We start from the raw sequence: 16,987 nt of genomic DNA, 5'->3' as shown, positions 1-16,987 counted from the left end.
TTGTCTAAAGTTAAATATTGTTCTACTAATGCAGACTTCCCAGTTTGCTTGCTGAATTGTTCGAAGAGAAAAGCCAATTGTGGGCATTAGCTTTGCTCAGTTTTCAGCCTATTAAATGAAGATATATGTGTCAAAATTCAGTCGCTGGTTGCCAAAGTGTGATATTAAACTGGCTCCTGAACTAAACAGCAACTAAATTGCATTTATTACTCAGGATCCTTTACATAACCTCAGTACTACGGTTAAATAATAATAGGCATCAGATCTGTTACCATTACTCTAAGTCATGGAAGGAGTTTATTCTTTAAAAAAGGCCTAACAAAATCATACATAAGTAAATGGTTGGTTGGTTGGTAAAGATAGACAAATAATATCAGTACACACAAACACATATCTATGACAATACATAGTTAACATTATGGTATCTTTTTTCTTGATAGTGGATCTCTATCAAACAAGCGATTTATTTTTAACTCAAATGGTAAGGAGTATTATTATTTTGCTTTTTTATTCAATTTTTGTTGTTAGTTGCAAAGTCGTGTCCGACCCATCGCGACCCAATGGACAATGTTCCTCCAGGCCTTCCTGTCCTCTACCATCCTCTGGAGTCCATTTAAACTCATGCCTACTGCTTCAGTGACTTCATCCAGCCACCTCATTCTCTGTCATCCCTTTCTTCTTTTGCCCTCAATCATTCCCAGCATTAGGCTCTTCTCCAGTGAGTTCTTCCTTCTCATTAGGTGGCCAAAGTATTTGAGTTTCATCTTCAGGATCTAAAGCATAACTATTTTAATTAATACTTCAAACTTGTTATTATAAATATTATTCAGATATTACTCAAAACTAAATCCACTTACTTTGGTATCAAGTAGGTGTTTATACAGGTAATCCTTAATTTACAACCATTTAATGACCATTCAAAATTATGATGGTGCTTGTTATTATCCTTGTCTGAAGCTATAGCTGTTGCAATATCCTCACATAATCAAGATTCAGGCACTTGGCAATCCAACCATCCTGTTGATTGGTTGGAGGGGCACTGCAATTGCCCCTACCTATCTATCTCTTCCCCCCTTCCCCATTTCACTAACTCACCAGCATTCAATTCATTTAGTATCAGAATAATATCATCTTTGGAAATCAAAACCGTCACTTGGGGAATTTATTCAATTCTGCTAAATAATGTGTAAGTGCTTCTTATCAACAATTGCATTCAGATGTTGGGTTCTACATTTGAGTAGAGCATTAAAAATGTCCACGATAAATGTCCTACTGGGCAAAGCAAGTATTTTTCTGATATAGCATGTACAATGAAAACAAAAATGCACATTCTTTTTATTATTTAAAGGTTGTGACAAAGCACTGAATTTAGGAGGTGGAGATGCTTTGAATATTCAGATAACTGCATCATCATCCTGGAATGAAATCAATGAAGTTGGGGAGTTAGTTGAGTGGTCTCCTCAGAAAGCTTGGCTTAAAGTTCCTGGACCATCTTGGGCAGCAAACCAGAGTAACCAACAGCAGTGGCTGGAAATTGACTTGGGAGAGAAAATTAGAATTACAGGTCAGTTCGGAGGTTTCCTGCTCAGTACAGCAGCATATGGCTTTAATATGTGTGCCATGATGTTGTATAGAGTTATGAAAGTGTGGTCTTTGCATCATGAGGGCACAACCACTGCTTTTTCATTTTGAGTTTTGGATCCTGCAGATGCTTCTGGGTCAATTATTCATGGAATAAAATTACTTGCCTTCTATAATTCAGTGCTATGTTCAGGCAACATAAGCCAGAGCTAAACAATTCTGGCTTTCTATGGAATAAACTATATTTTGATGCTTTGGGCTCAAACCTTATCTTGGCTCTGATGCAAAACAAAGTGGCTAAATAAACCTAAATGGCTATGTCTCACAAAAAGAACCCATTTGTTACTGTTCATATGGTCTTGTTTTTGTTGCATTTGTTGCTACGTGTGCATTATGTTTAGCAACTTCTCTCCATAATGTTTTGCATCCTGAAGCCTCATTTTTTAAAAAAGAACTATAGAAACCAATCTGGTACAGATAATAAAATACAATGGTCTTGTCTTGTGAGAATTGCCCCTAGTTGCTAGCCAATGAAATCCTCTATGCTTATTATTGGGGGTTGAACTATACTCATATGTAAAATCACAATCCAGAATTTACATATTTTTTGGTTCTTATGGCAAATTTATGGCAAATTAGGCTTCTTAAATGGACAGACATTTTTATCTATTGATAGAAGGTATGTATGTAAACGAATGTTTTAAACATAAACAGTAGTGGAAATGTGATAAAATATAAAGCTAACATATTGATGTTTTTAAGTTTGGTCTCAATATATTAATATTGTTTGAAGAAAAGTTTAATTTCATGTCTATTTATATTCTCTTTTCTTTTGTTACAAGGTATCAGAACTACGGGGTCTACTGTGCTTCATTTTAATTATTACGTTAAGACATTTGTTGTGAACTATAAAAATCATAACTCAAAATGGAGAACTTACAAAAGAATCTTAAGCAATGAAGAAAAGGTAATGCTGGTTAGAGGATGGAGAATGGAGGGAGAACAGGGTTATTGAATTTTTTTTCTCCAGCACTTTTTTTATGATTGAAGCAGCAGTGTTAGACTCATCAAAATCCTATTGACTGAAATGAGCTTCAGGTGTCCTTAAGTTTAGCTGAATAGCTTGCTGTATACCTAGCATTTATAAATTAGCGGTAATTACTTCATGGTAGACCAATTATAAAAATATAAAGAGATTATACTTTTATAGGTTCTGGGTGCCCTAACAGTAGTGAAATAAAGAAGTTTTGTTAACAATTTGACAACATTTTAAACTACACACACATACAACAGAAAAGTTTGTGCTTATGAACCTATTTTTTTCATGTGCAAGGCAGCGCATGGACAGTGTGTCTGCCATTGTTAATAAAAATGAACAAACATTTAATAATAATTTGTTTATTCAGGTGTTTCTATGCAAATTTAACCAAACACAAATCTTGGTGGCATTTATTTACTAAACCCTGGGCCTGGGGGCGGGGGGGGGTTCCAAATGGGTTGGTTTTCTCCCCAATTTCTTTCAACAGGTCGGAAAATCCCCACCTAGATATATTGATGCAAATTCCAGTTTTCCAGATGGCTAGGTTTACAGTGGCACATAGTTATCATGTAGACTTCATTACCATAAGATATTGGATGGCTTTAAAGGGGGACTGGATACACATTCATAGAGGGTAGGACTATTGAGGATGGAGTTTTGAGTACCCCAAAGTTAACCACTATGAGAAACAAAATGGCTGACAAAAATGGGCCTCAGCCCAAAACTTCAGGGCTTTTTGTTGTTGTGCTGACTTATTGTGCTAACTTGGCAGTTCGTGGCATCCAGGTTCAGATTCTTCAATTCTGTTATGTAGGTCTTCTCTATGCCAGACACTGCTCAAATTTGGGCACTGACATAGCATTTGCCAGTCAAAAAAATCCCACCCCATTTCTTATATTGTAGTTATTGTCAAAGCAGATTTGAATTGCTCAGTTTAACCATCCTCTTACCATATTTCCATGAAAGATTAATTTGTGGAATAAGAATTATGTTATTTGTCTTTTATAAATCCCCATTTGTTCCTAACGTTCTCTTATATCAATTATCCTGTTTTGTGTGTATGTGTGTGTGTTTTTCTTCTGTACCGCAGGTATTCAAAGCCAACTCAAATCATGGAGATATAGTTCGGAATAATTTCATTCCCCCTATAGTAGCTCGCTTTCTGAGAATTATTCCACAGACCTGGTACAAAAGAATAGCCCTGAAAGTGGAACTTATTGGTTGCCAAGCAGCCCACAGTAAGCCATTTTTATCTTTACACAGCTTGTAAAAAGTAGAATCTGATTGTCCCACAAATGGGATGTTGACCTTTTTTTTTCATCTGTTTGTAGGTAACAGCTCTCTTATTCATCCACTTGGACAGAGACCAAGTCAAAGTACAGGCATTTCCACTAAAAAAGATGATCAATCAAGCACAGAATATATACCTTTAGTTGAAACCAACTTAGGTATGACAATCAGTGCAATCCTTTGTATGTGAAATGGAGAAGAAAAGTTTTAGCTGTTGGAAACAACTATTCAAAAAAGAGTCACACCATCCAGGGTCAAAGGCAGGCAGTTCCCGTCCGTCCCATTCCCCGTCCCTCCTCAAATACACATATTTTCTGTATTTATCTGCTTACCTCATATTTGTCAAGCATTCCACTTGTGGCTTCTACTTCTACTGAGCTGCTATCATTGCAATTTGACAGGACTGTAGCAGGCTTTCAGTAACATATTTTGCTTTCTTCAAAAATAAAATGGAAGAGGAAGTGGACAGTGGTCTGCTCCCATTTTCATTCTTAACACTCCCTCGAAGTGGACTGAAATCGCGCCATTGGAATTCTGCCATGTTGGCAGCATCATTTAATCATAGAAGCAATGATTCAATAATCTGGCCTCTGGTGGCGCAACAGGCTAATGCAGCCTATTATTAACAGCAACTGCTTGCAATATTGCAGGTTCAAGTCCCACCAGGCCCAAGGTTGACTCAGCCTTCCATCCTTTATAAGGTAGGTAAAATGAGGACCCAGATTGTTGGGGGGCAATAAGTTGACTTTGTATATAGTATACAAATGGATGAAGACTATTGCTTGACATAGTGTAAGCCGCCCTGAGTCTTTGGAGAAGGGCGGGATATAAATGCAAAAAAAAAAAATGAGCTTATTGAATAATGAACTTACTCCAATGTAATCCAATTATGGAGGACAAGATATTGAGCACTTAACACTAGCCATTTTTCCATCAACTTCTCATGTATGTATGTATAGCTTTTTACAGTCACAGTAGAATAGCACTCCCATCAATTTTGTTTTTGTACTAGAATAAAGAGTGTCTGCTTTACAAGCGATGTACTCCTTATATTATAAGAAATGTGATCAATTAGTGTGTAGTGCAGCTCTCAAGTCAGTTTTCTAGCTTTGTTTTCAAAATATTTTAAATCTTGGTTTATATTTTACATTTTTTTAAGGATTGAATCTTATGGCTATCATTATTCCAACCCTGGTGGTGCTTTTGCTGCTCCTGTTATTGGGAATCTGGATCTTTACTGCACTGCGAAGGTAAGTGACTTTTTTTTTCTCATTCAGAATTAGACACATTATCATTGTCACCATTTGGATAGGTACAGCCTCTTTATTCATTATGATGTTTCAAAAGTAATTGGTAGATAAAAATAATTCCAATGGGGAAAATATTGTTTTGTTTAATGATTTTATATATTCTTTATAAACTATTGCATGCCTGATATCTCATTTAATTCCCAACAGTTTTAATTAGTTTAGTTTATCAGGCTTCCACAATTCTCAAAGAGAATTGTGTGGCTTTCAAAGAGTCTTAAAAGAGATGTGTGGCTTTCTCTGTCTCCTTCTCTCCTTCTCTTAAGATTTATTTGCATACTGTATATACTGGTGGATAAGCCCATCAGCAAATACGCTGAGTCTTGAATTGTAACCAAAATACCATGGAAAATGTGCCACGCCTGAATAAGATGGCCCTCCAAATTTTTGAACGTTTTAATTTTTACAGTTGGCATATTTATGGATGGTACATTTTTCATAGTATTTTGTTTTAAAATTCCAGGGTTGGCTTATCCATCAGAATATACAGAATACATGGGTTCTTTTTTTAAAAAAAAATACTGCATATGAAAAAGCCATCTGTAGATAAACCAAGGCCAATTTTGGTGGTGTATTTAGAATCTACAATTCCTGGTTTACCCATGAGAATATGTGATTATTATAAATTGCACCTATGAAGAATGGGGAGAGCTGACTGTATAGCTTGACAAAGTGTGCCTGCTCAGAGAGTTCTTTCCACATTTCGTGGGCAAGCATAACAGAAGAGCAAGATCAAGACAGATCAAATCATTGTTGCAAGATGCTTTCAGGACCTCCTGCCAATTCATTAATGTTAATTATTTGCATGGAGAATTAGTTCAGAATAGGATACCTGCACTTGGTTTAGCCTTGAAAGAGAAAACCATTTTTTTAAAAAAAAAAATTGCACTCAATCATTAAAGGAGAGCTGAGGCAGAAGGGGAAAAATTGCTTTGTGATGAGGTATTGTTGTGATTTCTGAACATAAACAGAAAAAAGTAGCTTACAAAAAAATATATCCTGAGAGCAAGTATTTTTTTCTCTTCCTCTCTCTCTCTTAATGGACACACTGCTACATAAGGCTATAGCTTGGTGATTGTTGGCCGATCATGGAATATAAACCTATTTACTGTGAAATCTTGATTTAAACTATCGCTGTTTAACAAATTCTAGAAGCAGCAGACCACATTTCAATCATTATGTCCACTGACATAATGGACAAATACTCTAAATCAGGCCTGTCAAACTGGTGGGCCATGGGCCGGATATATCATGTGCAGACCACGCCCACCCAGCTCTGCAGAGGCAAAAACCATTGCGATACGTCACGATCTGGCCCGTGATGCGATCAAGTTTGACACCCGTGCTCTAAATCCAAAGTAGTCCAGACAAGACAGATATAGTTATATTAATTTTACCTTAATTTTAAACATCTGCAGACCCAAATTTCATTATGTGGTTTACATTTCAATTTGTACATTACAATAACAAAAAACACTGTGATTATGTACTGTACTTTTCATGTTTAATAGACATTTGGGAGTATCCACTACACCCTTCCTGCAAGTGACCTATTAAAATAAGGTTTCACTGTCCTGTAGCTTTTAACTATGCTTTCTTTCTGAATTATATTGTACATCACAATGAGCAAAAAAAAAAAAAGAGTTCCACAGAGCTGCATGGAGATTGGTTTTTGAGTAAGGGCTGCTTTACACGTTCGGGCTGCTGGTGAACAGAGAGAAATTTGTAGACATGGACACAACCTGATTGACACACTGAGTTGGCATCCTGTCAAATCATCTTACATTCCACTTTGCTCCTTGCCAAGCCATCTAGTCTTAGTGAAGAATGAACTTTCTAACTCCTCTTCATCCTGGAACCTAATGAAAGGAATAGTATTACTGATGCGAACCGGCTCCTTATCTTAAGTAATCTTTTCAAATAAAGAATGAGTAGGCGCATTCTGCTGTTTTACCAGCACAAAATAATCCATTGGAACAGAAGGTCATACATGTCATATGATGCCACTGATTGCCTCAGCCATACATAGCCCAAGCTTAAATTCATGAAATAAATTCTTTTACTTGTAAACTATAGCTTGATCAGTGGCTAAGACGCTGAGCTTGTCGATCAGAAGGTTGGCAGTTCAGCAGTTCGAATCCCTAATGCCGCGTAATAGGGTGAGCTTCCAGCTTCTGCCAACCTAGCAGTTTGAAAGCACATAAAAAATGCAAGTAGAAATATAGGGACCATCTTTGGTGGGAAAGTAACAGTGTTCCCTGCACCTTTGGCTTTTAGTCATGCCAGCCACATGACCACGGAGACGTCTTTGGACAGCGCTGGCTCTTCGGCTTTGAAATGGAGATGAGCACCATTGTTCCCCTAGAGTCGGGAACAACTAACCCATATGTGCGAGGGGAACCTTTACCTTTATAGCTTGATCAGTGGTACAAATACTGATTTTAGAAGCTATATATTTTTCAGAGCAGCCTTATATTACATAAGACATTAAACAGATTACTAGACTATCTGGCTGGTTAACAAACTAAAAATATCTACCTTTTTAGGATGTGTGCCAGAGGTTGGGAAAGAGATTCATTGTAATGTCAGTTTTATTCAACAGGTGCTAGCCTAGGGCTGGGGAGACCCAAGTACAGATATTACCTACTCTACTTATGAACAGATTAAGTTCTGAGAGGCTCTTTGCAAGTCCAAACTAGTATTTAAAAAGATGTGGTAGAGTATCTGGGTGGAACTGCAAACAGCATGCAAGAAACTAACCTTTTCCTGTCTTCCAGGACCTTTTAGGATGGACTTGCGATCAGATTTGCTCATGTCTGCAAAACTTTGCAACTTAAAATTCATAAATAGGGCAATATCTGTACAAATTTACACTTCGACATGGGCTGTCTTTGAAATAGTTGTTCTCTCTAGTCCAATCTACCTGCAGAGTTCATGTGGCAATAAAACAAAGGAAGATCTCCATTTTTAAGCCACCTTGAACTCATGAAGGAAATGTTATAAACTGAATAAAGGGAGAAATTGTTAGCTTCTTGATTTGTTTGTTTAATGACGCTGTGAATATAAATAAAAATTTCAATCAAAACCCCATAGTGCCTGAAGTTGGAAGTCTAGTGAAACTGTAGTATGAGCGCTATGTATCTGGACTTCTAGGAAAAATAACAAATCTGCCCATGATTTGTGGATTCTTGACAATATCCACAGAATATAATAAAGATATAGGCCTGAAAATTCAGAATTGCCTACAGTTTGGAATTTACCAAGATAATAGATTCTGTGAAATCTATTTGAACTGAAGCAGGAAATGTGTAACTTATCTTGTTCTTCCTTCCAGAAAAGGAAAGAAAGGTACTACGTATGATTCATCTGACAGTGGAAAACCAAGTTAGTGGCAATCTTTTGTTTTTGTTATAGAACAAGAAGGAATAAAAAATGTTTCCTGCTGATCAGTAATATCTTTTGGATTCAGGAGGAGGAATATCCTTGACCTATTCCACCTTTCTCTCTCCTGACCTCTATGCATCATGTTTTATATATAGTGAGTTGAACAGAGCTGGACATTCAGAGGGAGCTGGCACTGGTATCTCTGATCCTGTTCATCCTGTTTTTCAGCTTCTCTGACTGCTCTGTGGGAATCTTTGGATAGGTTCTTATATTTGTTCCCCTGCCATTTATGTTTGCATGAATGATTTATGATGCTATACAACCACCAAGGTTTTTATAGAGCACTTTTAATGTATTATGCTGCTGCTTTGACTCTCCAGCAGGGCCCGGCTTTGATCAGAAACATGGCAATGCCTACATTTCAGTAGCACTAGGATTTTGAAGGCACATTAAAAAAATATAATACATATATATATATATATATATATATATATATATATATATATATATATATATATATATATATATATATATATATATATATATATATATACTCATGACTGTACAAGAAATAAAGTGCTACTTTCCACAGAATATTTTGTAGAGCTAGAAATTTTGTGTATATAAGCTGAGCTTTTGCTGTCTCCCTTGAGAAATAGCTTCCACACACTAGCTCTTTGCCATCTAAAAAGGAAAGTATAAACCTCTATTGCTACAAGAGATAAGAAAACAAATTGTGTCCTAGTAGAATTCCTGCCTAGGAGAAAGCATGCAAATGCAAGTAGATAAATAGGTATCACTTGGTGGAAAGTAACAGCGTTCCATGCACCATTGGCATGTAGCACGTTCCCCAACTCCCAGTCCATGGACCGGCACCAGTCCACAGCATGCCAGAAAGTGGGCCACGCAAACAAGTGAAGCTTGTGGGACGCATACAGGCAGCAAGTGAAACCACACCCCCTCCAGTCTGTGGAAAAACCTCTCTTCACGGAGCCGGTCCCTGGTGGCCAAAAGTTTGAGGACTGCTAGCGTATAGCCATGATGGCCACATGACCATGGAAATTGTCTTTGGACAGTGCTGGCTCCCTTGGCCAACAAACTGAGATGAGTACCGTGGCCTAGAAACACAACTGACAGTAGGAAAACCTTTACTTTAGCGTAGAATTCCATTCAAGTGGGCCTTCAACATTTTGAGCCTTACAGAGGTAATTCAATAGTGCTAATGCTAGTAGTGAAGATTCTGATACAAGCTACAATTAGTACTGTAATTGGTTTTCCAAATCATTTTAAAGGCAATTTTATGATAATCACTTAATAAATCTATATGCCCCTAACAACTTAAAGAGTAAATAGATTCTATACATGCAGCGTTTTAGATTAATCTACTTTTTTGAGATTAAACATAGCTAGGTTTCTAGGTTTCATGTCTAGGTTTCTGTTCTAGGTTTCTGGAAACAAATTCAACCACCCTTTGTCCGATATCAATCTGTGGAATTCCCGATCACTTACAATAAAGAAAAAGAGGCAACCAAAAATCTGGAACTGATCACAAGCGAGATGGCAGGTAATTCTTTTGAAAATAATCACTGTTTCTGACACTATAATGTGCAAAACATTTGATCTCCCTCTCCTTAACTAGGGAAAGGCTGTGTAGTTCACAGCTGATTAATGTATAGTGATTTCCTCTGTTCAGAAAGGCTTGCTTTCCTGCCCTTTGGCAAAGTTTTGCATGTTTTAAAAAAATAATGCCCAGGCAGTCCTTAAATTACAATCATTCATTCAGTGACCATTCAAAGGTGTGTCCCAAAGGTGCTTTCCCAAAAGGCAACTGGACTTTCTTAGTTTTTTTTCTTTGAATACATTTTGCTTCTCATCCAAGAAGCTTCAGTTCTAACTGATTGGTAGGGAATCGAAGGAAGTCCAGTTGCTTTTTGGAAAACCACCTTTGGGACAAGCATGACATGGATGATTGAGAATCTCTGATTGAGAATCTCTGTAGACGTTTCAAAGGCATGGTGGTGGTGCTGAATGAATGGTACTTACACTTTCCCCCCCCCCCCCCGAAGTTATGTCCATTGCAGCAGCCTCAGTGATGGGATCAAAATTCAGGTGCTTGGCAACTTGCCTGCACTGCAAACTACAGAGGCATTTCAATTCTCCCCATCCATCTATGACCCAGCCCCCTTTTGACTTCCCTGCATTCCACTGGCCCCATCAGCCTGCCACACTGGCCTACTGGTCCTGACAGCCCTGCTCAGAAGCCTTCCAAAATCTCACAAGAAGCCTGCATGGGATTGAAACCAGGACATGCACTGTCTGGACAAGGGTCAGGTGTGGCTTGTCAGTAGAGGCAGGAAAAAGACAGCAATGATCAGATGGAGCCGTCCAGCCAGCAGGGGCATTGAACACAGGACAGTGGAGTACAAGGTAGCCCGAAGGGCAGAGACGGGGACGGGAGAGAAGGAGGTGGATCAGAAGAATTGAAGAGGAGGCAGTCCCTTACCTTACCAAGGCTCAGGGCTGAGAGGGATCAAGCTGGAAATGGTTTGGATCAGGGTGGGACCTTGGCTCAGAACCAATGGGATTCAATTAACAGCAACCAGGACTTCTGTCATTAAGGACACATGCTTTACAACAACATCAGTTAGAAAATTCTAGTCCCAATTCCTATTGTAACTCAAGAATTACCGCGTTTCCCTGAAAATAAGACCCTGTCTTATATTTTTTTGAACCTCAAAATAAGCGCTTGGCCTTATTTTCGGGGAGGTTTTATTATTTTGGGGCATATGGAGCAAGATGGGGCTCCTCTTGCCATCTTACCTGATTTCCAGTTCTATGTTTAAATATTTTCGGGGAGGGCTTATTTTCTGGGGGAGGTTTATTTTAGCGGATGCACTCAAAAGCCGGTGGGCTTATTATCAGGGGATGTTTTATTTTCGGGGAAACAGGGTATTTGCATTATGTTTAAAAAAAAACAATAACATTGCTAATGTGCTTGTATTAAACTGTTCCCATTCTTTTTCCCAATCGCTTCCCCCATTGCTGCTAACATTTACAAATATTTATAAAAGCATAGAAAGTTAACTAAAAGGGTTCCTGTGCAAGAGACTAGGTGATGCCCTGACACTTAAGTGATTTCTATTCATGATTGAGAGTTTGTTGAAATGTTGAGCCTTAATGCACTCTGTCATGGGGCTTTTGCAATTCATTCACTCCAATGCAAGACACCATGAAACTTTGATTAGCTCAAAGAAGCAGATGGGGAAGTAAATGGATGGGCCTTCTTGCTTGCTGGTGTCCATGCACCAGTTACCTTATTTGAGCTAAATGCATAATCCAAAGGCAATTTCTATATAGGGGGATAGGAGTTTGTTTAGTATCTCTTCCTACCAAAAGAAGAGGCCACCTTCAGCTTCAGATGTTCTAAGCAACTTTGGAAACAGGCTCTTTCTCACAAAATTAATTTTATAGCTTTATGAGAGATACAATTCTCAATCTTGCAGGCCCATTCCAGCAGCCACTGAAAACCTAGCAAAATTAACAGGTAGTCCTCGACTTGCAGCCATCTCTTTAGTGACTGTTCAAACTAACAATAGCACTGACAAAAGTGACTTATGACTATTTTTTACACAACCATTGCAGAATCCCCATAGTCACATGAACAAAATTTGGGTACTTGACAACTATATTTATGACAGCTGCACTGTGCCAGGTCATGTGATCACCCTTCATAACCTTCCCAGCTGGCTTCTGACATGTAAAGTAAATGGGGGAAGCCAGATTTGCTGAACAACCAAATAATTCATTTAACAACTGCAGTGATTCATTTTTACCAATAGCACTTAGATTTATGTACCACTTCATGATGCTTTACAGCCCTCTCTAAGTAGTTTTACAAAGTCAACATATTGCTCCCAACAATCTGCCTCCTTTTACCAACCTCGGAAGGATGGAAGGCTGAGTTAACCTTGAGCCACTCACAATCAAACTCCTGGCAGTGAGATGAATTAGCCTGCATTCAAATTTAGGTGGCAATAAAGGTTGTAAAATGGGGCACAGTTCACTTAACAACTGTCCTGCTTAGCAATAAAAAATTTGGGCTCAATTGTGATCATACAGGACTACCTGTATAAGTTTGGTTGAGAAAGGATGGTTTGGGAAGCATTTTTTAAAATTTGTTTTTAAAAAAAAAAAAAAAAAAGGCTAAAATAACCATATTCAATTTTTGCCAAGTTTAATGCATTCTGTTAAGGGGGTTTTCTTCACAGGATTTAATGCAAGATATAGTGCACAATGTATCTTCATGCATTTTTTTTCTTTTTATTAAGCTATCAAAGCAGCACTGAATTTCAGTTCTTGCAGCCTAACTTTACAATTTCCAACTGTGTTCCATTTTTCCTTTCTTCCACTGTCTCTCGGAAGATAATCACAGAAATTTGAAATATTTTAAACATTTTGTTTTCTGCTACTGAAAATATTTGCAAAGTGTTACTTTTGTATGTACGTATCTATAACTCTTTAAGAACTCTACTTCTCTTTAGAGTTACATTGCCTCTTTCAGATTGCCGCTGGTTTTTGTCCCTAGTTGGTGGAACATGGCCTCTCTTGCCACCAATCTCTCCTTAAACCTGCAACACTTCAGCTTGTAATCCTGCTGTCCCACTAAAGTTCATAAGCCAACACTGCAAGGTGTCTTAGCCATCACTGTTCATACAATGCAGATAGTTCTTGCTTAATGAGAGTAAGTAATGGAACCAGAATTTCCATCACTAAGTGATGCAATTGTAAAGTGCACAGTCTCTGGTTACATCATGAAGCAAATTACCACGGACTATTAAGAAAGGATTTCATGTGACCCTAACTTCCTGTTGGCTTCTCATTGATTTTGTTTATAAGAAGCTAGTAGGAAATGTTATAAATTGTGATCACATGACCAGAATAGACTGTTATGATCAGAAATCCAAGCTGAGGGCCAAGTATCCAGATTATGAGCATGTGATTGCAGGAACTCCATGAGTGCTGAAACCTGGAAGACCGATCGTTAAGTACCATTCATTCAGTGCCATAACAAATTCATCAATGTATAGCAAACTGTTCAGGAATTAGCATGAAATAATGTGGCTGAATAATATTCAATCTGAACTGGAATTTTAAAGATGTTGTTTCTGTCTTCTGTCTAGATTATCAACAACCCATCATGATAGGAACTGGGACAGTTACCCGGCAGGGATCTACTTTTAAACCAATGGATACAGAGGATGAGAAAAAATGTCTCTCAGAGAACAGAAATCATTACAACCGCCCACAAAAAAGAAATCACCATGATTATGCGCTACCTTTGACCAATCAGGAACCGGAATATGCCATACCAATTGTAGAGCGATGTATGGGAATTGAAAATGATATTTCTTCAGATAATTGCTGCAATATTCCTGCGGTTTCTTCTTTTCCTTCGGGAACTTTTCTTGCCTTATGCAAGGCAGATGGGAACAGTGGAGATTATAAAATACCGCAAAACATTAAAGGGTATGATAAACCTAAAAGTAATATCTTGCCCATAGTGGACTATAATACATGCTATCAAAAACCACAGGCTAAATCCCTGACAAATGAGGGTTATTCAACACCTAGATACAACCTCAAACCAATAAATCAGACTGCAGTGACAGCACTCTTATAATCCAGAACTCATGATGATCCAGGAAAAGGAAAGGACCTAAGAATACTGACATTCCTGCAGAATTTGAGTAATACGCCCATTTCCCTTCTTTTCACCATCAGAAGCCTTCACAATAAGATCTGCAAACAGTGGATTCTCTACAGCTGAGTTGTTGGTGCTCCATTTTAATACTGTGCAATGTGTACATACCGTTTTAATTTAAAAAAAAATAACTTAAAAGTACCTTTCATTTGTTGTCCCTCTGTTAACAAATGCACTAATTTCTAGACGAGGCAGCATTCTAAACAGAGATAATGCTCATTCTTGGGAGATCATATTTAGAATGGATGGTTAAATAGACATGTTTTAAAATTTTGCACTTCCAATACAACACAGATTTTATAAGAAAAAGTGTTTTGCAATTTATGTATGCTGTGTGATAGCAGTCCTTTTTAATTTATTCTTGATAGTCACTTGGAAGAAAGGTACAGAACTTCCATGATTAAGAAAAACAACCATTTGCTCCTCTAAAGATTTCCATGGGGGCTGCCTACATGTTAGCAAGTATAATATATTCAGGAGTGGCAAGAATTAGAAAATTTGTTTTTAAATGAAAATTTAGATTCTCAGGGAATAGAATTAGACACCACTTCAATGACATGCGATATTCCTGTACTCCCTCAAAATCTCAAAGAACATATAGTGCTGTTAGAATCTAAATATGAGTGGCATATATACTTGGACCAAATCTGGCTTGTTTTCTATTCTAAGCAAGATATGCATATTTCTTCTTTGGAAAATATGGGGAAAAAATAAAACTGCCTACCAAAGTTATGTAAACTGCTACCTTTGTTCTTTTTTTTAAGTGGGGGGGCTCCAAGTCAGTTTTTTATTACTGGCAACTGCCTGGACTAGTCTGTGCAGTTTTCTTTGTGTTATTTCAGAACTGGTTTGGGCCTTGTCTGCTTCTTGGGACTGAAAGAGTAACTGGCCTAAGTTCACTCAGCTGACCCTTGTGCTTAAGGCAGGATTAGAACGCATAGTCTCCTAGTTTTCAGTCTGTCATCTTAACCGTAACACCAGTCTGGGTCTCTCAACTTTATTCTCTTATGTTAGTTTTATTCATTTTTATTTGTTTTTAATATGTATATTTTTAATTATATACCGTATATAAAATCTATAATGACAGAAAAAACAGAAAGTAACATTTTGAAATCTACTTTTGCAGCAATTCAGAGCATATATAAAGTTGTAATTTAGAGCATATACAAAGACATATTTATAAATCCCAGACTATTTCTGAATAGATATACAAAAATGGGTGCTATACATTGCTTTCATGTGATAAAACCTGTATTTTGTGTGCGGAATGTTAGATTCAATTTCTTAGCAGCTGAAGCTAAAAAAAAAGATTAATGTCCAGATTTGAATGACAAAATGCAATTCAAGATGCATTTTTTAACAGCTGTTTGGAACATCTTATAAACCGTTTGCATTTTTTGTCAAGAAGATGCTACAGCTGTGGAGTGCAGCAACCTGCTTTCAATCATATTTTGCTCTTCAAATCCAGATCTCTGCCCAGCTCTATAAATTATGGCTGTGACAGAGGATAATTTAACTAAAAAGAACACAGCCCATGGGAATTAGCTAATGCCTCAATTAAAGTGTAAATTGAATAAATCATGAATGTTGTTTGAAAGCATTCTGTAAATTTTGTTTCTCCTCCAAACTTTTGGAGAATGTAATTTCCATTAGATTCTTAACTAGGATAGGGGGTTGGATGATGTGCTACTGGATTGTACAATATTATCCAGTCAAGAAATCTTTCTATAAAACAATTAGATACAATGTAATGAGAAAATTTCCAGACAAAGCTAAGCTGTGGCCCATCTCCATTAATTCAGAGCACAGAACAATTCTAATAAAGAATAGTTCACAGCAGATGTAAATAACATTTGGGCTGCTATAAGACATCTTTGTTCAGCTAAATTGCTTTAAAATCTGACGTAGGGAGCATTCTCATGGCAGTTTATCTACAGACATGTTCTATTTTTGGCACATTTATGCAGCACTCTACAATCTTTGGAACTGTCCTCTGAAATAGTACTGTTATTAGCTCAATGAAACTACACTGCTAATGTATTTTTCTGCCTTGCATATTTCTGCATCATTTAGTCAGAGCTACACTAAAACCATATTCAGTTAAAACAAGTGAGGTGGTGGTGATAGAAAATTCAATAAATAAAAGCATGGTGGATGCATCAGAAGTTTCCATATGCTGAAAGATTATCTTTTATTTCTTCCTTGTAGTACAATCATAAAATATTCAGTGAGCTACAACAGACTAACTGTGGACTAGATAGATAATCTTAAGTGCTGCTTATTCCAGTTCCCATTTTAAAAAAAATCAGCTATTGTCTGCTGATGTACTTCTCTAAGAGCCCATAAATAGCAAAGAATATGAAATATTTCTCCTTTTTAGCAGTCAGACAGGAACAACAATAATTTGGCAAAAATCAAAAAACAAACCATAGCAAGTGTCATGTTGTGATGATAGGGCAGCTATTTAGTCCTGACAGGTTACAAATAGGCAGTGAGATTAGGATTGATTAAGGATTTATTTCTTGAGATCAAATAATATGCTTCATAACCTTTATAAACAGTTTAGCTACATGTTTAATTCTGAGCTTCGCTCTGGATTTATTTATTTTTTTAATGAGACTAAAT

The 16,987-nt window shown here is 37.2% G+C and overlaps 2 protein-coding genes across 3 annotated transcripts in view; one reads left to right on the top strand and one right to left on the bottom strand.

The window, feature by feature from the left end:
* The window catches only part of DCBLD1 (discoidin, CUB and LCCL domain containing 1), a 33,826-nt gene extending 18,732 nt beyond the window's left edge, over positions 1–15,094 (top strand). For both annotated transcript variants that reach the window (XM_058173148.1, XM_058173140.1), the window contains exons 7-15: positions 441–481; positions 1,349–1,564; positions 2,424–2,548; positions 3,711–3,858; positions 3,952–4,068; positions 5,070–5,160; positions 8,552–8,601; positions 10,046–10,165; positions 13,782–15,094. In XM_058173148.1, coding sequence (XP_058029131.1) covers positions 441–481; positions 1,349–1,564; positions 2,424–2,548; positions 3,711–3,858; positions 3,952–4,068; positions 5,070–5,160; positions 8,552–8,601; positions 10,046–10,165; positions 13,782–14,281 — 1,408 coding nt within the window. In that variant the 3' untranslated portion in view covers positions 14,282–15,094. The remainder of the gene's footprint in view (positions 1–440; positions 482–1,348; positions 1,565–2,423; positions 2,549–3,710; positions 3,859–3,951; positions 4,069–5,069; positions 5,161–8,551; positions 8,602–10,045; positions 10,166–13,781) is intronic.
* Positions 5,183–16,987, bottom strand: part of GOPC (golgi associated PDZ and coiled-coil motif containing) — a 37,180-nt gene continuing 25,375 nt past the window's right edge. Inside the window, exon 8 of the mRNA XM_058173171.1 lies at positions 5,183–7,076. Coding sequence (XP_058029154.1) covers positions 7,054–7,076 — 23 coding nt within the window. The 3' untranslated portion in view covers positions 5,183–7,053. The remainder of the gene's footprint in view (positions 7,077–16,987) is intronic.

This window comes from Ahaetulla prasina, chromosome 1 (genome assembly GCF_028640845.1).
Source record: "Ahaetulla prasina isolate Xishuangbanna chromosome 1, ASM2864084v1, whole genome shotgun sequence".
Taxonomy (NCBI): Eukaryota; Metazoa; Chordata; class Lepidosauria; order Squamata; family Colubridae; genus Ahaetulla; species Ahaetulla prasina.
The sequence above is the reverse complement of the archived record's forward strand: the minus strand, read 5'-3'. Positions and strand labels throughout refer to the sequence as shown.